Source organism: Streptopelia decaocto, assembly GCF_964273445.1.
Source record: "Streptopelia decaocto genome assembly, chromosome: 3".
Classification (NCBI taxonomy): domain Eukaryota; kingdom Metazoa; phylum Chordata; class Aves; order Columbiformes; family Columbidae; genus Streptopelia; species Streptopelia decaocto.
The window spans coordinates 69,246,726-69,269,962 of NC_138656.1; the positions used below are offsets into that span (position 1 = coordinate 69,246,726).

At 39.8% G+C, this 23,237-nt stretch overlaps 1 protein-coding gene across 1 annotated transcript in view; it reads right to left on the bottom strand.

The window, feature by feature from the left end:
* Positions 1 to 20,927, bottom strand: part of SLC35F1 (solute carrier family 35 member F1) — a gene marked incomplete at its 5' end in the record, with an annotated part of 106,213 nt that extends 85,286 nt beyond the window's left edge. The window contains 2 exons of the mRNA XM_082048954.1: positions 20,201 to 20,376; positions 20,899 to 20,927. Of these exons, the coding sequence (XP_081905080.1) occupies positions 20,201 to 20,376; positions 20,899 to 20,927 (205 nt within the window). The remainder of the gene's footprint in view (positions 1 to 20,200; positions 20,377 to 20,898) is intronic.
* Between the last annotated feature and the right edge of the window lie 2,310 nt (positions 20,928 to 23,237).

Genomic DNA, 23,237 nt, shown 5'->3' on the forward strand with positions numbered 1-23,237 from the left:
CTTTTTTGTTCCCTAAAGTATTTAGATTATTAATGTGGGAAGAATGCCAAAGACTGATACACAGTCATTCCAGGCCACTTAATTAAAATTAATTTTATTCTGGTTGGCCAAAGAGTATTGACCAATTTGCCTGCAGTCAGCTCCTGGCCCATTTCACTCCTTTCAAACAGCTGCTCACTAGCACAGTGGATCTTCTTTGGCTATTAATGTGACAAGGAAATACCCCATTTTGGTTTTGTGAACACCCTGTTCTCACCAGAGTTAAACAACAGAATTGCTGTGGGACCAGCTGACTTGCACTAGAGGTCCAGAAACAGCAGGACACATCGTTAGATGGTGGTGCAGGCCAATGTGGCAGGATGCTGGAGATGTAGAGTGGGACATGAGGAGAGCAGAGCCAGCCACACTCCTCTCCACAGGGCACAGAAGTAAGCTAGAAACACCTTGCAAAGTGGACTATGCTTTCCTTAACTGTGGGACATCGCTCCTTTTTATTCACCAAGATACTGTAAATGACAAACAAGTTACCTGTTCTCTTCATCAAAATACTGCCTTGTTCACAGACTAATATTAACTCTATGAAACAGCACAAAACCACAAGGCAATAAAGAGTTGATTTGAGTAACTTCCTATTGAGAACACCATAACACTGTAGGAAGTAGTACACCTTTGATTTGCAGAAATAATCCCCAAACTCTTTGAATCCAGTTCTTACTTGCTATTTATTGCCTAATTTACACCTGCATTAGCACAGAAATCAGCAGAGTCACAGTAGAGAACGTGAGAGAAAAATAGGAGTTTTATGACCTTGTTTTCCATTAGAGAATCCTCTAAGAAGAACATGGAAATAAGTACTCATAGGAGCAGAAAAGCTGTAGGATCCCCTACTTTTGTTCACAAAGAGCACTCACTAGAGAAACTAAAATGCTTGGGTTTATACAGTGCCCTTAAGCATTATTACTTATTATCATTTATGTGATTACAAGCTGTGTTCACAGCAATAAAGTAAGGCTAAGCTTGGGTAGTATTAATAGCCCAACTAATTACACTGCTATAAAATGTTTATGGGTGGTATAAATTTCAATACTATTACTACCATACCCTGACACTGGCTTTGTCTAAAGGAAAGTGTTACAAAGCCAGTCTCTATCTGCTCTATGTTTGCTCTAATTCATAAACAATTATGAGGACAATAGGATATAGGAACATTCCCAACTGGCTGTAGGGCCAACTTAAGTCATGTCTAATCCTGTGGTTACAGCAGAAAACATTATCACTCCCGATTCCTGCTTGAAGATAGGAAAGACCAAAAGGTTTTTTTCTCATTTCTACAGTAATTTAAAATTCCAGCAATGTTCCTTCAGCTGTGCCCAACCTTGTCAGACATCAAGAGCAATCAGAGATATTCAACTGGAAAATTAAAAACTCTCTTATCTTCTATTTTGTGAATTTGTTCTTACTAATGAAGAGACATGACCCCACTATTATCTAGACTTGGAAACAGCAGAAATTCCATTTAGGCAGGATACACACCAGCTTAATGAAATTGCTTTGTGAAATACTTCACAGGTTCTAGGTCATATTACAGATAAATTCAGAAACCTCAGAATGATGCTGTTTGGTTTTAGGAAATCAAGATTATTTTAGCTCTTTGAGTAAAAGAAAGTAGACAGCAAAATATTATGGAAGCAAACCTCAGAGTTTATATGTGGTGTAAGAAAGAAGGATCTGAATTTGTTCAACATTGTTCTACCATCTTCCATATCAAAACAGAGCTGGAAAAAAAGGATGGTTGTTATTTCATTCAGTAGGGGAAGCAATCTTCCAACAAGCTAGCTATACCTGCCAGTGGGGCATTTGAAAGTGTAAAATGGAAACACAGGATTGCCTCTTGATCAGGTGGCTTTTCTTCCACGTTACTGCGACAACCGAGCTTTCGAATATGACGGATTTAACAAGGCAACTGGGAACAGCAGGGAAGGAGGGGCTGCTCACTTAGTGGAGCCAAAAGATGGAAGGCAGTCTGCCAAGGCCAGACAGGAAAATATTGATGGTGATCATCCAGAATCAGGAAATGAGGATTCATCTGTTACTGGAAGGAATACATTGCCACATACTGTTGCTGAGTGGGAGGATGAGATGGTAAAGGCATTACGGCTGGTTTTAGAAATGAACAACTGGGGGCATTGCTGGGGCATTGGGCCACCGAAGACTGAAAAGGATCTTTTAAATGGGATTGGAAGTGCATGTCATCCAGTGCACAGCCCTTGGCAAGACTAAGACCCGGAGAGTCTTTTGAAACTGGATTACAGCTGGAGTGCCAGGCGACCCATCATAGTCATACAGGAGAACATGACTGCTTCAGTATGTTCCTAAGAGTTTGTTCTACAAGATAACCATCGAAAGAGGCAAAGAGCACCTTGTCCTTCATATTCTGTACTTGATGCCAGTAGGATTTCTTCTTTTAAAAGCAGAGGGAGCAGATAGCCACCATGACAAGACATCAGCAGGCTGTGTCCTACAGTGGCATGGGACTCCTGCACTCAGTGACGGCTGCACAGTCTATCAGACTTCTAAAAGCTTCAATCAGGGGGCAAACCACTATGCAATGGGCATAATATTAGCAGCACCGTTCAGTCTTTTCTCTGGTTTGTCACTACTTTTGCACTGGCCAAGAAGCTCACAGGCAAATGTATTCTCTTATTAAGAGCGGCAAACTACCAAACCTATTGTGCAGGCATGCGCCATTCTCAGTACAGCCAACCACAAACATTCAAAAGTCTTTTTGAATGAGATATCTCATTCAAAATTTGAGAGCGAGCTCACAGCGAATCACATTATGCTGAACATACTAAACTTGAAATAAAAAAAAAAAAAAGAAATAGAGATTCTGAGTTTGAACACTTTTCTTTCCTCCCAGATAAGAAACATACTTCTTATAAAACTCAGGAGATATTCTCAGCTGACAAAACTAAATGAGGTTTTTAAGAAAAAATCAGACACATATTTATTAACATGAATCTCTTTAAATCACAAAAGTGTTCTATAAAAGTTGGCAGCACTATTCTGTATGAAGCACAGTCTTTGGCAGCTCCCTTCACTGCCTCTGCTGACTTTCTTTCCTGTTCACAGCAGAGAAACAAGAATAAGATTATACTTTAAACAACTTGTTTAGTGTTACACACTGAATCAAAGCTAGAAATAGAATTTTTGACACTTTAAATGTGTTGTGTAATATACTTGAACATGTGTGGTCAGAAATAAAATAGTTCTTAAAGGCATTCAGCTACCACAGTAATGGACGGATGGACAGACAGATAATCTGTGTGCTTTTGATGTGATTTACTGCCTTCCAGGAACCTGTGCTGTACAGCCCTGAAACTGCAAATTCCCTATGACTCCGTGCTTGACTGAACTCTAACCGCAAGGGGCATACCTTTCAAACATAACTTCATTGGTTTTATTTCCCTGGCAGCAGCTATGAAAAGGTTATCCCGCTCAGACTAACTGCACCAATATTTGTGATGAAATGTTTAACCATCAAATCTCTATAAATTACTATTTATATTTACTATACTTCAAAGAAATCAAGATGCAAATTTGTCCACGTTACCAGAGCACATAGCTTGGAAGCTGATCAGAATCTTATGCGTTAATAAAATGCCTGACTACAAAATAGTCTATGTTTTCTCAAAATTCACCTATATGAAAAATTCTCATTACAGCTTAAACATAAATCAAATCATTGTGAAATTTCATTCAGCTTCTGTCTATATTTCAGATTTGGATTTAATCCATTATTGATATAGTGAAAATGCAGCTCTGTAACAAAGAAAACATCTTGTTCTGAAAGGCAGGTTCTTTTCCTTTTTCTCTTGCTCTATGCTACATACGTCTCTTCTATAATGTAATTCTTTCAGAAAAAGGCCATGAAAAATGACCTAAGAATTTGGTCTTACTGTATAATTTCTTTTGATAGCAGTGTGCCTTGTACAACCTGCTGCCCTGATGTTCATTAATATCTCCTCCCAAAAGCAGTAAACAAGTTGCATCCATGTGAAACCATATTATAATATATATAATTCCTGAAATGTTAACACAAAATAGGTGGAAAAGAAGCTAATGCCTAACTCAGAACCAAATGTGACATTTGAGGACAGATGCAAAGATGTGATAATTTGAAAAGCATTTTCCATCTACAGGTAATATTCAGACTCAGTAAAAAAGGAAATCAGACCATCAGGAATGGGAAGAGAAACAAAGCTTTGGATGTCACTGACAGCAGAGACAAGCAGCTTAAAAACAATTTTGGTATGACAGGGAAAAATAGGATCAGCAGGGAATTCTTCTGACCACAGATGCAACACAAGGCTCTCAAATGAAGCAGGGGATGAGAACTGCTGTTCTCCCGGCATGCCGACTCACTCAGCTTTCTGCAAGTCTACGTCAGTGTTTTGGCCTCAGCTCCCACTGCTCATTACAGCTTTGTTTTCTTGATTTACATGTCTGCTTGTCTGTTCAGGTAAACCCTTCACAGATTTCTTTGTATACAGTCTCCAAAATTGCTCAGAAGGCTACATGAAGATCATATGGTATTAATGTTCTGAACTTAAAACAGTAAATTCCTTTCTGCTGCACTTTGCCTTTTGCCCGGTCCATCCAAGTCCTAAACCTAAATTCTGTGTTCAAACTCATGGCCATCTCTATTTCAGCCTTAATTTCATTTTGTCTTTTCAACTGGAACTGGACAAGGTCAAAAGACATTTTTTCTCTGTCCCGTTCTTTCCTGAGGGAGTCCAGGAATTAGAAAGGGATGTGATCAGCTCTTGTCCTTAAACTGAGCTACTACCAAAGAAACCCCACAAATTCGCAGTTTGGATAGGGATGGTCTGCTTTGTTGTGATATAAAAACCAAATCTGACCGTTTAAACAGCCAGCCACCATGTAACCATCTGGAGACTGTGTCATCAGCAAATACAGACATCCATGGCATGAGGTATCACAGCCTGTGCCTAGTTGTTGAGTCTAGCAGAGATAAATCACAGACACATAATGCAATCAGATTTCTACTTCCACATGCTGGAAACAAAATCCTTTCTGCTACCCTAGGCCAGTTCACCACTGGAGAGTGGCAGTTCAAAGAATTTACAAGAGATGATCTCTGAGTAATGTCCCTTTGTGACTCTGGTTCTATTCTGAGTTGGGGAAACCGAAATTAGTTCTCCAGGAATATCCTTGAGGAACTACTCCACCTAAGTGCTCCTGTCCGCAGTCCCTTTCCGCAGCAGTTCCCTCACAGATTCCTTTTGTAAACCAAACCAGCAAAAACAAGAGTTCCAGCAGCGGTGTTTCAAATCCTCTTTGCAGTGACACACAGCTAATGGAATATTACTCTCCCATGCTGGGAACACTTGACCACTGGAGTGGAAGAATGGCCTCCACAGGTCTCTGGGAGGGACTCTGACAGTGCTAGTGGGAACACTCTTGCAAATGACCCAATGTAACAAAAATAATCCTCTTGTTAAGGATGCTCCTGTGGCGCAAGGGCCGTTTCCAGAGCAAATATTTGCATTTCCTGAGCTTTCCCACCTTGCTGATGTTGTCTGCTAACTTTCCTAAGAACTCCTTCTCTGACCACGTCTCCCTGAAGCTTCACCAAACTCTGTTATGTTCATATTTTCCTTACCTGCTAGATGGTGCCCTCCTTTGAGAGGAAGCACTGTTTGTGTTTGACTTACAGAAATATAAATCATCTAACTGAGCCCCTTGCAAGATGCTTTCTTGCATATGTATATTATCTCTAGAAGATATTTTTCTAACACTAGTTCTTAAAAGTAGTTGGTGACTGCTGATGTGGTGGTTCAATTGGGTTGCACAATGCTCTCTGCAAGTTTAACTTAGGTGGTCTTTTTACTTTTTATGATCACCTAATTATCATTAGGTGATATAATTTTGGAAGAAAATGAAAAAAAGCCCTTTCTCACAATCACTTAAAGCTCTGAAATACCTACTATCAGTGTATCTATTAAAACACTTGCTGTCCTTGCTTTGAAGTTAGCAATGTTAATAGGCAATGCAAATAGCTTGTAATGAAGATATTAGTTCACTAAATTCATTGAAAGGGAATGGTTTATTCTGGAATGCTACTTTGCAGTTAAACTGTTGATATGGAATATGATTTACAGTTGAAAATCACTACCAATAACTAACCCTTCACTAAAGACATAAAATTTTACTTCTACAACTAATTAGTTCCAGCCTAAGAAATATGAAGCTTTGTCTGAGAGACTGCAAATGGCAATGGCAAGCATCAGTGCTATTTATTCTGTTACCTGCTAATTTTTAATTCTACAGCTTTCTAGACTTGCCAACAACCTTTCTCTCAACATCCAGGGTTTTTTGAAAAAGTCTGCTTCTTTTCTGTGTTCCTTACATCTATAACCAATAATGTGTCAAGTACATTGAATACTATTCAGTACACAACAGATTAAATCCATAAAACATACCAAGAAAGTACGAAACAAAAGCAACAGTAGAAAATATTAATACTATGATACTTTTTTTGAAGAAATATATTCAAGTAGATTATCTCTCAATATTGTCATTAACAGAAGATAGGCTGTTCCCTCACCATTGTAGGATTAGTGGAAATTATGGAAATAAATACAAACTTCATCAAACACATGAGAAGAAATGCCTCTGTAATGAATATGACAGAGACAGCTGACAATGAACTTCCATTTTTACTCCACTGTTCAAAATATTTAGAAATAAAGAGATGACATTTCGTCACATTACTGACAAAATATGAAATATATTAACAAGGACTGAAAAACAGAGTCTTTTGAGCAAATTGAGTAGGAAAGTTGATAGAACCTGACAATTTACACTAAGCAGCTTCCAGTTAGGAATGAGCTGGTGCTGTACTGGCTCAGGTGGGTATGTAACAGAAATTGAAGGCAATTGTGAAACTTTTAGGAAGATACACCCTGTTTAAATTTGAAAGACGTGGTTTTCTTACTTGTGTCAGTTGGCTTGTATTTATTAGACTGTTTAACTTGGAATTTCAGGTGCACATGCTTATAAACATTTATTTAAATGCTTGCCGTGTACATTTGGTTAGAATAGCTTTTCTATACATGTTCATTGACACGGCACCTCTACACTTTAGAGCCCTCTCTTTTTTCCATCACTGTCTTCACTGCTTGACAAAAGAAACAAGCACATTGCTTTTCAATCAAGATTGTTTTTATATCTAGATTATTTTAAAGAAAAATTAATTGGCTGAAAGATTACATGACTTTACACAGCTTTAGACATGCATACAATCCTTATAAACACAGACACTGAAATACAACCTATGTATTAAATGAGTCAGCCCTGCTAGAAATGTTTCTATTGTCAAGGCATAGTAATGGTGCAATTCTTTCACAGACACTCTGCGAGCTCTTCCTTGCACCCATGCATTTCTGTTAATGGAAATGCAAATATATACAGCAAGAAGTACTTGTGTATACATGTTCAAACCTCTGTATTGCCTTGTATCTTATGTTTATCTCAATGGGCTGCATTATGAAAAGCTCTTGGTGAGCATGACCTCTATTTTGAAAAAGGATTCTATTCACCCATCATTATATTATTTAAAAAATTACTATTCGTAAATATCAGTCACTTGTCTTCTTAAAGGCAAGCTGTTCTGAGATCTGACTTGAATTCTCCCACCTTGAAACAACACATTTATTTTCTTCACTGTGCCATAGCCTTTAAAGAAAAAAAGAACCCTACTTTCTTTTTATCAGTTTTATTTCGCTTCATAGTTCAGAGACATTCTGATAATGATAGCCTATTTTATATATTCTAAGCAAATAAAAATAGAAGAAACAAACATACTCAAAATCCTCACTGAAGCAAAAATGACAGGATTCACACAATTCTAATACCCTATTCACCAGAGAAAAAGCAGGTAGTTTTGAGTGGGCAGATCTCAGACCAACACACGCTGCAGATCCACAAGCATTCCCAAGTCTTACTATCCATGCAAATTCAGTGTTATGGCTGCAGTGTGGGGAGAAAACTTGAGAAAAGATTGAGAGTCCTGCTTTTGCTTAGGAATTTCCAGTGATTATTACTTTCCCCACATAACCTCTGTAGGGCATTTTCTTACAGAAAGGTGCAAAGTCTGACACAGGAAAAAGAAAACACCAGTGGGAAGAGCAACATGTCCCCTGGGATGTGACAGTGATATACACCAACCACACTTTCATCTAAACAGGAACTAAAATACCAGGGCATGCACTCATTAGTACAATCTGCTTCTCCATTGACATGATTTCTCCGCCTTGCCCACCTGACATGCTGGGGTTCCTCACATACCTGTGTACAGGGGTACACTGGGGCAGGAGCTTTTCCAGCCTCCACTTAAAAAGCTCTTTCTCACTCAGACTTCCGACTGTGAAGCTGCCTCTGTAGCTTCAGCTCTTGCCAGCCTGCTGCCTCCTCAGCTGGCTGGTTTTCTTAGAAGGCACTCAACCCAATTATTTCAACCTAGTGACTGCTGGCTGCCTGGCTCAATGGCCAAGTCCATTCGATCCATTCCTACCTTCAGCTTTAGCAGGGACTAGTTCCCAGCAAGCATTTCTACAACATCAGGTTTGGCTCAATGATGAAGGCATCAGAAATTCACTGGAGTCCTTCAAAAGTTTTTGCTGCTGTCTTCAGCTTTGGAATACATTTTTAACACAAAAGTCTTAACACAAGACATCTTTTGTCTTAACACAACATTTGATCCATAGTTTCAACATGCTGTGGCAAAAGACTCCACACGATCCTTCATCAGTGTCCACACGTTCAGGAATTTGCCTTGGGCTATGCCTAGGGAGAGCTTACTGGCAGCTTGGTTCACATGATTATTGGCAAGCTCCTGTCCACTTAATGGCATTCCATCTCTGTGAAATGTTACAAAAGCTGTTAGTGGACATGAGATGTTCCTGGTTACACCATGCCCTGCTTCTTATCAGATGCCTGTCCAAATAAGCATGAAGCCCAGCTCAGGAACACCTGAAATTCACTGCAATCTTGAGATGATAAGCAATATAAAATAATATTAAAAATAAATTCTACTGATACTATATAGGGGTTTTCGTAAATCAGTATATATGTGTGTGCATGTAAGTAATTATGTGTGTGCATGGAAAAACTCTTAGGACCACTCCATAAGGGCAGACCGCTACAGATAGCTTAAAATGAAGCCAAACCTCTTACATGCCAAATATAGGAAATAAGGGCACTAACCAGCTGTTCCTCTTGAACACCAAGCAGCTGAAATCTTAATAGGACACTTAAGAACACGTTCAAACAAGATTTAAAATAGTAATGAAAACAAACAACATATATCATAATTCATGGTCATGAACATGCAACCTACATCATTGATGGTGCAAATCAGTGCAGACCCATTTTACTACAGCAGTGAAAGTTCACCTCTACCTTGGGGTATTAAAACTTCCTTTAGAATTAAATAAAACCAAACCAGGTATCAGATCGCAGACAGATATTCAGAGAAGCGTGGACAAGTTATATTGTGTAAATATTCTAGTAGCTGCACAGAAGCGAGACCATGAATATTTAACTCAGAAAAGGTACAAATGCGTAACTTTCCTTTGAAACCTCATTTGCTGTATTTCTGTAACAGTTACAAAAACCTCCCTTTGAACTGACCATCATTGTCATATTACTGAAAACTAAAGGATAAGTGCTCCTCTGAGACACACACATGGTCTCTCCCTCCCCTGTGTATTCAGAGAGGTCACAACTTCTGTCAGCAAAGCTCCCACCTTCCCTCAAAAGATTCCTCCTGCCATCAGGGGATATGTGTGCAAGAAATGGAGGAGGGTGCTAGATGGTATATATTATCCTTCTTTTCTCTTCAATGATAAATCAGGAAAGATAATGTAGGAAGAGGTTCTAACAGAGCTGCTAATGACCCTGAGCTGCTCTATTCAGTAGTGAACTAGGCCTAAAGCACCCTCAGGGCTTATGAGGCAAAGTTTAAGCCAAAGAGTGGCCTCAGCCAAGAGGTGAGGCCCCAGATCCCTGAATTCTGAGCATCTTCCAGAAGTGACCTGGTGCTCCGGCCTGTGCTCTGCAGCTTATGAGCTGAACGGAGAGCATACAGCACAACTGCAGTTTGCATATCGAGTGCTAAATTTGTAAACAACTCTTCAGGTGCAGCTGCAATTATTATTACAACACTATCATCCAGAAATGCAACAGGAGTTTGAATTAACCATATGCCAGTGGCTAACAGCTCAGCCAAATATGAAGGAAAAAACATGCTTACAAAATGGTGGAAAAACTTATAGGATATTTGCATATTTTTGCCCAAAAGATGTATTTAATTGTAACAATAATTATATGGATTACCCTACAATAATGGAGATGAAAGAAGAAGAAATAACTGCTAATGCTATGGCTTGGTATTGTGTGAACCAGAAGAATAGGTTCATAACAGAGCTTTTTTCCACTAGCATAACTTGTTATTTCCTTGATTAATGTTGTCTCATAGTCCTCATTTTGGAAAAGGTAGTTTACTTAGGCTAAGTTTTATAGTTGTGGCTGTGAGTTATCTGAAGCATCACATATGTTCTTTGCTCTTTCCTCTGTCCCAGCATGATCTTGTTACCAGAAGCTAATGAAATCAGAAAAAGAAAATGGAGAGGTGGGCTGTTTTCTATGTAAACAAAATATACTGCATTTCCAAACCTTCAGAAAGGACATGATCTTCACAGCGACTTTTGCTGCAAGTTTACAACTGGGCTCTGCAAATGGGATGCTGCTGAGTCTTTGATTTAATGAAAACTTAGGAAGACAATCCAATTCACTGCAGGGACTGCTTTGTTCTTTCATTATGATTCTTTTTTAATGAGAAAGACGATTGCAAGGATAAACTCTATTCCTCTGAATTTTTACACTAATTACACACAAAGCACCATTCTGGCAGAGTGGGACTTATCTCCTTCAGGCAATACAGTTATCATCTTGTAACCACACTTCAAATCTCCCGTATGAATGCAGGAGCTACGTGTATTGAATGTGGATCCTGCTACCCTTGCTAGCTGCTTGAACTGATGACTGTTTAAATATTCAATAAATCACAGGCAAATACTGATACTGCATGAAGCGGCAGAGACAACCCTTGCATTATGCTTACAGCTGTAGGATCAAGGGTACACTATTTTATCAGAACCATTAACTTCCCTCATTGTGGTGGGAAGGGATGGTTGGTTTTGTAAATGGCAATCGAGATGTTTATGTATTAAGAAGAGTCAGACCTGTATACTACACTACAAAGGACAGTTATCCCTTAATTCTACAGAAAATCAATGGTTTGTGATTCAGCTCACATCCTTAAGAGACAATTTATTATTTGACATACTCTAAGGCAATCTTGGCTAGATAGGGAGCTGCTTTACCCTCAGATAAAATTATCAAGAACCACATTCACCCCTGCAAAATACTCTGATACTGTGGACCAAATTTCAAAGCTTGGTATGTGCTCAGTGCCATGGTATCCAAGCACTTCCAGGATTGTACCATGCAATGCCTGGCTTTCTGCATGCTCAAAAGCCGTGACTCTTTTACTCATAACATCTGTGCCCCTATGTGAATCTGGGGTACAAACACATCTTAACAGCAGCTGCTGACACAAGGATGGAAATCAAGCAGCAAGATGCACGAGTATTCAAACTGCGCTTCAGAGTTTCCTCGAGCCTGCCCCCTCTCGCCTCTAGTAACAAGGTTTGTCTTCTCAAACAGGTACTCGTGGACTTGTGTTCAGATTAGCACCATGTTTGAAAAGCTGGCATGGCTCCTGGAGAAGTGTGCAAGGAGGGAGCTTCCCAGGCTCAGCAACAAAATCTAAATCTTGATCCAAACATAAATGCTTGCAAATATATTGCAGATTTGCCCCAAGTGTCAGATATAGGTGCTGGAATCACCAAGAAAAGCATCACAGTATAAAACGCCACACTGTGATCACTTTGTGATTGTGCTAAATTCCACCAGCTACCTGCGATGTGGCAGCTGTGAGCTGAATGGCTGCATTGCCTCCCATTTTATTGCATCTGTGGTTTCTATTTGTGGACTTACAGGCATAGAATGGCCACACTGGCTAAATGTTTCTAAACTGTATGTACACTTACTTTTAGTGTAAAACTGCCTTATTGTCAAGTAGTATATTCAGTACAGCCATGATACAGCATCTTGATGCAAATATGGTCCATTCACCCAGGGCTTTGGCCAGCCTAAAGCTTGGCATCCCTTTTGTGCTCACTGCACTTAGTGCCTTTAAGATTTGCTCTCATGAAAGATGCACCAGTCTTTGAACCATGGTGCAAATCTGAATGCTATTTGTAGAAGAAACTGGTTGAGGGCATAAACCTGGCAGCTAGAAATATGTCCAGGGTGAACTTCCTGAAGTGAGAGTGACTTGAGCACCTGTGCATTGAACTGCCTGATTTGAATGCTCCATGGACTTAGTTACAAGGAAAGGTACCCCTAGTTCACATGCAGCCTTAGTACAAATTTACTTCCCTGAGTGGACAAAACCTACCATTTCCTCATTAGGTCAAAAAGATGGCAACAGTACTCCCCCTTTTGTGTGTGTGTGTGTATGTGTGTGTGTGTGTCTTCTTGTCTGTATTGACAGGAAAAACGAGGTGCTCCTGTCCTTTCACTTGATGCCCTCTTGCACTTCTTTTGTCTCTGATGGCACTAAGGATACTCCTTTAAGCAGCAAAGCTATTTTGAAGCAACCTAGTAAAACAAGAGGCATCTCTGGACTGAATGAGCTGTATCAGATACCATGAGACACTACTACAGAGAATGCTACATCATGGATGTTGGCTTAAGGCTGGCCTTCATTGCTTTGGGGTCATCATGAGTGTATTAGTGTTTGTATTGTTAAACCATGACACACAGTGTTCATGTTTAACTGTCACCACCTGCTCCCTAAAGGAACAGTACATTCCAGTTTTCAGTTTATGTGCTGTGTGATGTACATGATTTATTCCAATCATATGATGCAAGATAGACTGTGTTGCTTTCGCCAGGAGTAACTGAAGGATACACAGTTTGTAACGCGGGACACGTGCTGTGAGTTTGGACAGTGGGTGCCTAACCTAACAATCAGGAGCACAGAACTGAGAAATAAAAACACTGAAATAAACTGCTGAGGTTTCTTTTGAGCCTTTACCTGCCAACATATTTTCACTATGTTTGGGGCCAGGATTCCCCTCTGTAAGTGTTTATTCGTACCTTGTTAAACAGCTGGCAAAGCAAAATGTACCTGATGACAATGAAAACTGACTAAGCCCTGAGATGTCCTGAGTTACCCAGTCCCTTGTGTGGGTGGAAATGAGCAGCAGGGCCAAAGCAGAAAGCATCTGTCTGCTGACCAGTGTATCAAGGACCCTTGACAATGAAAAACCCTGAGGACTAAAAAAAACACCCAACCTCTCCACTAGGAACAGCAAAACAAAACAAAGCAAACCACAGAAAGGTCATGTCTACTGGTTTTAATCCTGCCCTTGTATCACCAGCGTGGTCTATTGTTTTTTACCCTGACTTCCTACCAGCTGTGTGGAATAAATTGTACTCTTTTGAAACTGCATCTGTTTCTGTATTACAGCTAAGAACGTGAGAAAACTTCATTGGACTGGGAAGGGAAATCCTGTGCTTTTGGGAAACTATCATCACAAAGAATAGGATCCTAAGATCCTGTATGGAAACTATAAATACAGCAAAAGTTTATCACCTCACTGAACTGCAACCACCTAGGGAGCAAAATAATAAAGGTTCATGCAGTAGGAAGAGCAGCAGCTCTCAGCATTTTACAGCAGGAAATTTTTAAAACTCAATTGAAAGTAGAGGGAAAATTCAAACACAAACACAATGACTATGTAAATGGGACTAAACAGAAATCTGGCTTTAGTCAGACTGTTCTTTTCTAACTAGCTTGCTCTGGTGTCCATGATGTGATAGGCAAATCCTAAACATGTAACACTTCATAATTCTTGCTCCTGTGAGCATGGTATCCAAACCAGGAAATTACACATTACAAAAAAGATCCATGCTATTTGCAGTGCCTGTAAATACCCAGCATTCTAGTTTCATTTCTCCTGAAGTGCAGAATTCCCTCTGAATATGAAAAGGGCTCTTTCAAAGCCCAGACAAAAGGACCATTTGGCTGACCATTTTCATAATAAATATATCCCACGCAGTTTGGCATCGCTAATTAGAAGCCCAGAGTAATTAGGCGAAAGTACACTGCAGACTGCAAAGCACGGCACAGCGGGGGGACCCCACAGCACTGCTGTGTGAATACCAAAGACCTGAAGGTCATTATTTTTCACTGGTCCCAAGCCATGCTCGCTGCCGTGTTTCATTTTCACAGCCCAGCGTCAGCCCGGCCCCTTGCAGCGGGAGGGCCAGGAGGAGATGGGCCAGCCCGACGTGCCGTCCTCTGTGCTTCAAGGGGAACCCTGCCACTCTTGGTGACATCTGCCACGTGCTTGCAGGCCATGGTGTGGGCTGGGCTGTCACCTTGAGGGACTGAGGACCACTTCTGTCGTAGGCAGAGAGGACCATGAAGCTGCTTGGCTGCAGCTTGTGCAGGTTTTATTCAACACTGGAGGTGTAACCAAGCTCTTTGTTCTACAGCAGAGGCATGAGTGTACTTAGGAAACCAAACGACAATGAAATGCATTTTTTTCTAAGCAAAATCACTCCCTGTCATGCTCAGTGAACAGAAAGTCCCATATTTCTGAAGGTTTCTCATTGAAAATGCTGGCGGGATCAATACCTTTCCAGAAGACATTTCATCTCAATGATACAACACATACTGCCCAAAGTACATTATATCTAATATATTATAGTTTGATCAGCTTAAATCATGTATTCTCTTTGTCTCCCAGGCATGTTCTTATGGGCAGTTGACAAAAAAAAGGTGTTAATATCAAAGAAATTCTGGTACCTCTGCCCAAGTTAAGTGCCTAATGCTAGCTTTGTGTTAATATAATGTTACTACTAGAATGAAACTGAGTAATAAAAGAGACATTTACCCTTTCTATCATTCAATAAATAGCTGATGAGCACTGCAGTAAAACAGAGCAACTCTTATATAGTGCTCTGCTTTGCTTCAGGTAGCCTGGTCCAGTCAGTTTTGGGGAAGTAGGAAGAATGGGGGGGGGCAGTGTTCATGTATCTAAATGGAGATACAGATTTGAACAGCAGATAAATCAGGAATTTACATAAGACTGAGACACTAATATCCTAAACCAATCCTAGATAGAAATGCCTACAAAATTATATTCCAGCAACAGTACTGCAATCCTTAATAGTCTCACAGGACTCTCTAGCTGACTCAGGGGCACGGATCACATCTGATTATATGTCAAATCTAAGACATTACACTTACTCTAGGGAAGACCGTATTTTCATTGACATATGCTATAACCTCATCACTTAGCCTAAAAGCAGAATTCATCCATATACAGATTCATAAAACCTTTTCTGAACTAGCAAATTATTGCCAGCCCTCAGTAACAGGGGGCTGAAAATACTTGATAACTTGTTGTACTCAAATTAAAGGAACAGCTTGCAATGTGGAGCTTTCTCTCACAGAATCTGGCCCCTTAAGGCTTTATGTGTCCCTTCTGTTCAAAAGAGATCTCTACTGCTTCCTCGTTTCTTGTTTTCCAGAATAACAACAAAAAAATAGTAGTTTCAGATTTTTTCTTTTTTTTAAATGATGTCTAGTAGATGTGTTGTTTTCATTTGTAGCATATGTGAGGTGGCTTTTAGAAGTAATTTATTTTTGGTGGCAAGCTGCTGAGGCTTGCACTCATGTTGACTGTTAGTAATTAACACCTTCTGGTCCACTATGGGCAATTTCCCACTTACTGCTTTTTAAGGTGTTAAAACTAATCTCCACTAGCTCCACATCCCGTAGCTCCATTTCACTGAGAGAAGGCTTTTCTTCTTGATAGCCAAGGCTTCTTTTTCTTCCTCAGTTAATAACAACACACAACCCAAAGGAGTATCTGGAATTTTTCTGACAAGATTTTGCTAAGCAGAATCCTCTGCCAATGAGGGGACTAAGCTGGGATAATATGTGTTAAAACCTTCTTCTCAACTCATAGGTGTTACCACAGACAAATACAAGTTTTGGCTGTGAAAACAACAGGCATGAAAGGAACTTACCTCAAGAGAAAGAACTGAGGGAGGTCCTCATTACCTATTAAATTTTTAGCATACCAGCCAGATAAAACATAATGACATTCATTGCCTTACAATGCTGCATTAGTGACATTAATTTTAAAGCATTGTTCTCATACAAAGAAAATTCCTAGAGAATTATATTCGGACCTCAGCAATGGTGCATTAATGAGCATTGGACTGGAAGCTCTAGTGGATACGTATTTGTGGGTAAATGGGTACTGGCATCTATGTAGGCCTGAGGGTGCGCATTCATAACCGTGAAGAACCTCTGCACTCACCTCTTTGGGGAAATAATACATTCAACTTCAATTTGCATATACCGAAACAAAAAAAAAAAAAAAAAATGAGCACAAAGCCATCCAGAATAAAAGAGAGAGTTTTTTAGATACTACACTCATCATCTGACAGAAACTTTAGAATTTAAGTGGTAGAAAACTTGGTTGGATTTTGCATCAGGAAAAAAACAGTTTGGCCAAATTCCTTCCCTTTTCATTACTACTATCTGAGTAGTATCCAAGTTGTAAGGCTCATAAGAAAATCTCACAAGAACAGATGTTCTTGTGACACTTCTGTTACTGCTTATTTCTGTTCATGAGAACAAAATTGCAATAATGATGAAAAGCCTTACTTACATAGATATCACTGCTTAAAACTGTTGAGTCCACTTTTACTGCATTTAAACAGGTTCCCTATCTAGAGCTACAGAATAAGCCTTTTCTTTCTCTCTCTTTCTCTCTTTCTTTTTTCTCCTTCCTTCCTTCCTTCCTTCCTTCCTTCCTTCCTTCCTTCCTTCCTTCCTTCCTTCCTTCCTTCCTTCCTTCCTTCCTTCCTTCCTTCCTTCCTTCCTTCCTTCCTTCCTTCCTTCCTTCCTTCCTTCCTTCCTTCCTTCCTTCCTTCCTTCCCTCCCTCCCTCCCTCCCTCCCTCCCTCCCATGGAAATGAAGCTTAAAAGTACTCAGAGATTCTGGCACCTGCAAGACATGTGCACCTCCTGCACTGTCTGATCACATATGGATCCATTGCAAGGTGGTAGCCCTAATCTTTGCACCCATTTTTGGAGATTTTTTTTTTGAGAAAAAAACATCTCAATCTGCAATATAAAAATGTAGTGGAAGCTGCTGGTGCTCATGGACTAACTTAGCTGCTGGAAGCTGGGCATTCACTGCAGAAGGCTCTAGTCAGAGGAGCTGAGGAATCAGAAGCCTTAATCATCTGCTAATGATGATTTTCAGGGACCAGTGCAAATTCTGCCTTTTCAGTATCACTCAGGGAGGTTGTATAGGGCTAGAAGATGAACAGCAAGGGAAAGCTAAGTCAAAGGGAATCCACAGTAAATTCAAATTTGGAAGAAGCCGCTAAAGAAAGAGGCATCGCTTATGTCTCAGGAAATTATAGTTTTCAGTCCTACAGTGAATTAAGGGTTTTTTTGGCCACCCCAAGCGAAAACTCCTTCAGCCAGTACATTTCTGCAAAAACCCCAGAGATAAAGAAAGCAAGCAATGAAAAGACAAAGAGATGCAGTTATTTTTGACTAGCAGCCAACTCATGATGGTTTGATTTCTGAAGGAGAAAGGAGATAATTTAAAGAATCTTAAATCTTGCATACAGAATAGGAGAACTGCACTTGAAAAAAAAGCCTTCTGGTGTTCCCAGCACTCAGAACAGAATCATCCCATATAAAATTAATATAATTACTATGTGATTTCCATCTGTTAACGAAGCCAAATGATTAGAACTGCTAGAAAAACTGCCTTAGTGGAACAAACACAGATAATGAATTTGAATAAATACACAAGCAAAAAGACAATGTCAGGCTCAATCACTTGGCAATATTAAATGCCGAGTAAATAAGCTGGCTGTGTAGTGCTACACCATTCAGCAGGAATGTTATGCTGAGGGTCTGATCATTGCTTTCATTGCTTCTGTAGCTAATTTTGTTCTGGATTTTTTTTGGACCAAACCATCTTTCTTTTTTTTGACAGCTCCTTTTCCAGACTATACCATTGGTACCCTTTACACTGTCCTCTCATGGTTTGTATGATCCATATTCAACTGCAGGCCTGTTCAAACACCTTCCCTAACCCCCCTCACTTGTGCACAAAATATTTTTCACGTATCCATAACACTTTCCCCATTCACTTTCCAAACATGTCTTTCTGGCACAATAGATAGTTGCGACAAATACTTTTTAGTCCACCACTACATTTTTAAACAGATTCATAAAATTATATATAAAGTACAGTTTTAATACCTATTTTTATATGTGTCAAACAGTGCTTGACAGCATTTTTGAAATGTCAATATATACCAGGTGTCAAACATTGTTCTAAATAAACCCCTTTAATGCACAGCAGTATGCTGGTCCATATATCCTCTCACAAGCTAGAATTTTCAAAAAAGTAAAATCTATTTAAAAGTCATAGGGACTTGACCCCCACAATATCTAAATCATTCCCAAGAAGGACATTTCTGGGACAGAACTCGGGAACATATAGGCAATCCTGCACTCACAAGAATTATTTTTAAACACAGTTCTCCAGAAAGATGCTACTAATACACATTTTAAACCTTCTGCAAAGCAAAGCATGTGGTGATGTTTCCCCCTACACAATCTGAAATACTAATACAGCAAAACACTGCAATCTCTCCCTATATAAGAGCTTCGTGAAGTTGACTTTTCCTCTGCAGATTGGTCTTCATTGCTTCTGAAAAACATCAATGGAGACCAAGGTTTATAAAACTTAAGTGGTAATACACTTAAGTGCTTTGTGCTGGAGCACCATGCTATATTTTTGACTGTTCATTTTTTGCCTGGAAATGAAGTCCTTGCTGTTTTGGAACACTTCATAGTATTGTATCACAAGACTGTACTAAGAGTAAAGAACTTATGCTTCAGGATTAGTTCCCAAATCGTTAAAGGATGTTAACATCAAAGAACAAACCAAAAATATTTGCTCCTGTAAGAAAACGTAAACCCTTCACCATACCAATTAATGTACCATGGCCTAATAAATTTCTTAGTTTGTTTACTCCATAGAGCCCCTCTCTCTTTGTGTCAGGAGAGCAGAGTCAGGAAAGCACATAATATTTTCGCTCTTTTATTTTGCTTCTAATCCATGTGTTCTGTGAAGGTGACTAAATAAAATGATTATCAAAAAAAAAGAGTGGGTGAGAAATGTACTTAAACGCATTTACCTCCCACACCTCATCTAGACATGAAATCTCAAAGGGAGGGATGGGCAGGAAAAGCACAAAACCCCTGTGTTATAGATAGACTGTCAAACAGAGGATCATTTGATACATGGTACCAAAGCATACTTGAATGATTTTCTCACTTTGGAGGTCAGATCAGTTACACAGATCCTGTAGCAAAGCAGTGGCAGGGTCACAGAGCTGCTCTGACCAGACAGCACCCCGAATTCCCTCCCTTCATCTCCTACATCCAAATGGTACTGCTATTTTTTTCTAACAATAGGTGAACTATTGAATCGCCTTGATCAGCAACAAGAACTAGCAAGCTCTTCTTTCCTTGCATCTGAATTCTCGTCAGCCTACATAAGATGTGAAGCATACTAATATTTCCCAGCACGTTATGCAGTCAAATCTAAAATGAACCCCAAATGTGTGGTTGTGGTGCCAAAGTGGCAGGTGTAAGAGGAGCATTCCCATAAGAACAGTTAGGAAGACAAAAGTACTGATGCTTCTTTTTGCTTTTAGGTAGCACCACTATCCTTGACATCTACTGATTCATTCTTTGCTAAAGAAGATTTTTTTTTCCAGTTCATCCAATATGTATTACTAGGTAATATAAATACGTAAAAAATGCTAATGGGATATGTGTCTAAATCACATTGCTTGTTGTTATTCTGCAAAAGCCTTCATCCTTGCTGTTTTCTACAAAACAGTTTCAGAGAGACACTTACCTTGTCTGACAGCTAGTGTAGTTGTGTAGACCAAGAACAGAAGGATATAATTGAGGAAGCTCTGAAAAACAGGTGTGTTGGCATGGAAATCTTCTGACAAATACTTGCTCGTGAGACCAATGCCACAGATAAGGAGGGAGAGTACCTGGCCAAGCGCCACAGACAGCAAGAGATCCCTAGAAGGAATGAGAAAAACAGACATAAAACACTCTGCCTCCTCTCCAAGCAAGAAATGCTCATCCTCCTCCAGGAATCATCTTTGACAGTGCTAAGACATGGGGAGAAACATGATGCTTCAGTCAATGAGGGGTCTGCTGGGCGCAGCCGACATAATGTTTCCATTATTTCTGCTCTTATCACAGGCTTAAACATTCCCAAACACACTAGCTTTTATTCACATATTAAGCAACAGCAGGTGGTACATCTCTGCCATTTAATTTTGCATTTCACAAAGGATAAATGATTGTTTAAATCAACCAAAATACAGCACTGCTTCCTTTGAGCATCTCCCTAACAGAAAGACCCAGGAGTATAATTCAGATAGAGCAGGAATCCCAGCTCTTCCAGGACTTAGTAACCACAGAAAAAAAGCAGTGAAAGGATTTTATAGTGTTTCACCATCAACATGAATTTACTGTATAACTTCCTGCCCTTCATTTAATTTCCATTTCATTGTATAAACAAGCTTTTCCATTTACCATGCGAATATATGCATCTGTTCTCTCATCTTTGTCACCGCTTTCCCTTTTGTTTGATGGGAACAGGAGCTTCCACTTTTTCCCTTTTTGTCTCCTTCTGGTTCTTAAAAATGTATTTTCTGATTCAGCTTCTTGCTTTGATCTGTTTTTTTTTTTACTTTGATTTCTAGCCTCCTCTGCATTCCGCTAGTACAATGTTCCCCATTCTCTCTCCCCACAGGACTCCAAGAGTTGCTCCATTTGTACATGTTCTCTGTCTTCATGTAGTTTTCTCCTTTACTCAAGAAACCGCTATATCTGAAAGCCCGCCCTTTTACAGTGTATATTATTTTTATGTCATTTTGTCAGTCTTCTCAGTGATATCCTTTTCCCTTCCAACTATTTTTATCACTTTTACTCTTCTCATACAACCCGTACAGCCCAACTCTGTAGAAACAATCCTTCTTTTCCAACTTTTGTCACAGGATCTCCTATACTCACAGCAGAGAAACAAGTGCATTTTGAAATTACCCTGAAGAGGTTTCCCAGGTTGCCCATGTGTCAGCATTTTCATGCTGACCAGGCCTGCTCCACAGCTACACCTTCCCCATGCAGAAGCACAGAACACCCAAGTGTTGGCCTGGAAGAGCAGCAAACATGATGACTGCAAGCGAGAGCCAAAGGACATCCAAAGGGGACATTTTGCTGCTGCTGCTGTCACTGTCACCAGACCTCCAGAAAAGAGGGCCTGTAGGTCCCTGGAGGACCCCACGAGGGAGAGGGGAAAGTGGGAGAGGAGCACGCTCTGCAGTGTCTCCTTAGACCCTGGTACAAGGAATGGGGATCAGGCAGTCCTGAGGGAGCAGGGGAAGGAGGGCAGCACTCATGGGTGTTCTCCTCTGCCAGACAGTTAAAACTAAATTGCTTCAAGGATGCTTTGTTTTCCCTGACAGATTTCCCTGACCTCGGCTGCGTGTATTCGGCAGCAATGAGCATCTGTGCTCCCACAACAACTTTCCTGGTAAACTCAAGTGTCAAATTTGTTTCCCTTTTTTCATAAACAATCCTCCCACTAATGTGTCTCAGTGTCAGTCATGACGTGATTCAACCAAAGAGACACTGGAAAGCACAGAAGGCTGGGTAGTTATATTAAACTAACATACCTTGCTGACAAACAGCCTGACGCAGACAGCAACAGAACAAACTTCGTTGTGCTAAAACGCCTGTTTCCACGGGAGACTGCTGGATAAGTAGCAAGTAAGGCTCCACAATTGCTGCCTCCACTTTCACGTTACTCACTCTGCTGTGAAACATAACCATGGGAAACAAACATACTGCATGGAGACAGCACCTGAGACTACATTGTGAATGCTGCCAAAATAGTGGACCCCCAGTTCCTGCCATTACCTGCTGTGCTGTTGATGTGGAATGGGAAATTCAAATAGTGACTGCAATTTAAATCCACATATTAATCTTGTAAATTTGTTTAGAGTTCTTCATTAATTTGGATGTTTCTTACATCCTTCTACTGCAATGAAGTTTCACACAGGGCTGTCCTCTTGCCTACTGCAGTATTTGTTGGTTTATTTCATTAGTAAATTAAATGTTTGCAAACCTGTATCTCTAAATGTGTTGTCTGCCTTGCAGGGGATGCAGGTGTTTATTAGCTGTTCCCTGTATTTCAGCTATGCCTGTTAGCATATGTTGTATTACATCTGTTCTGGAATGAAGCATATTGGATCCTACTTAGATTTACAGAAAGTTAAATATATCCTCACTCATGAAAAGACTTTCCCTATAATATATTTCTTCCTCCATATGGCAGTTAGCTGTTGGACATCAGTAATCATTATGTTTTTTCAGACTGGTGCGAAGTTTGATGAGGTCTTAGAAAAGGCATAACTTTTTTACCTCTGCTCTCTATATTCAGATGTGTCACCAGGCCTAACCAGGCAGTACTGACCTCTGTATTAAAACTTCAACCTAGAGAAAAGAAACAAACAAAGAAACAAAAGAAAAAATACCCCAACAAACCAGGTAATTTTTCAGGCTGTATATGGTAGCTGTAGCCCTCGCTGTAGTACCTTTTGATTCTGTCATTGCCATTTTGCAATTTATAAACCAGACATTTTTACATAGTTGATTCTTTGGCAAGTCATTCAACCACATCTACAAGTTGTTCTAAAGAGTTCAAGCAGATGACTACAGCCTTATATATATATAGCCTGTCCGCAGCTTCTATATTTTAAAATTCATAAACAAACAAAAAAGTAGGTAATTCAAGGTAATTCAGATTTTATGATCTTCTTCCTAAGAATTAATTTAGAATAGCTTTCTATTTCCTCTGTCAATTACAAAAT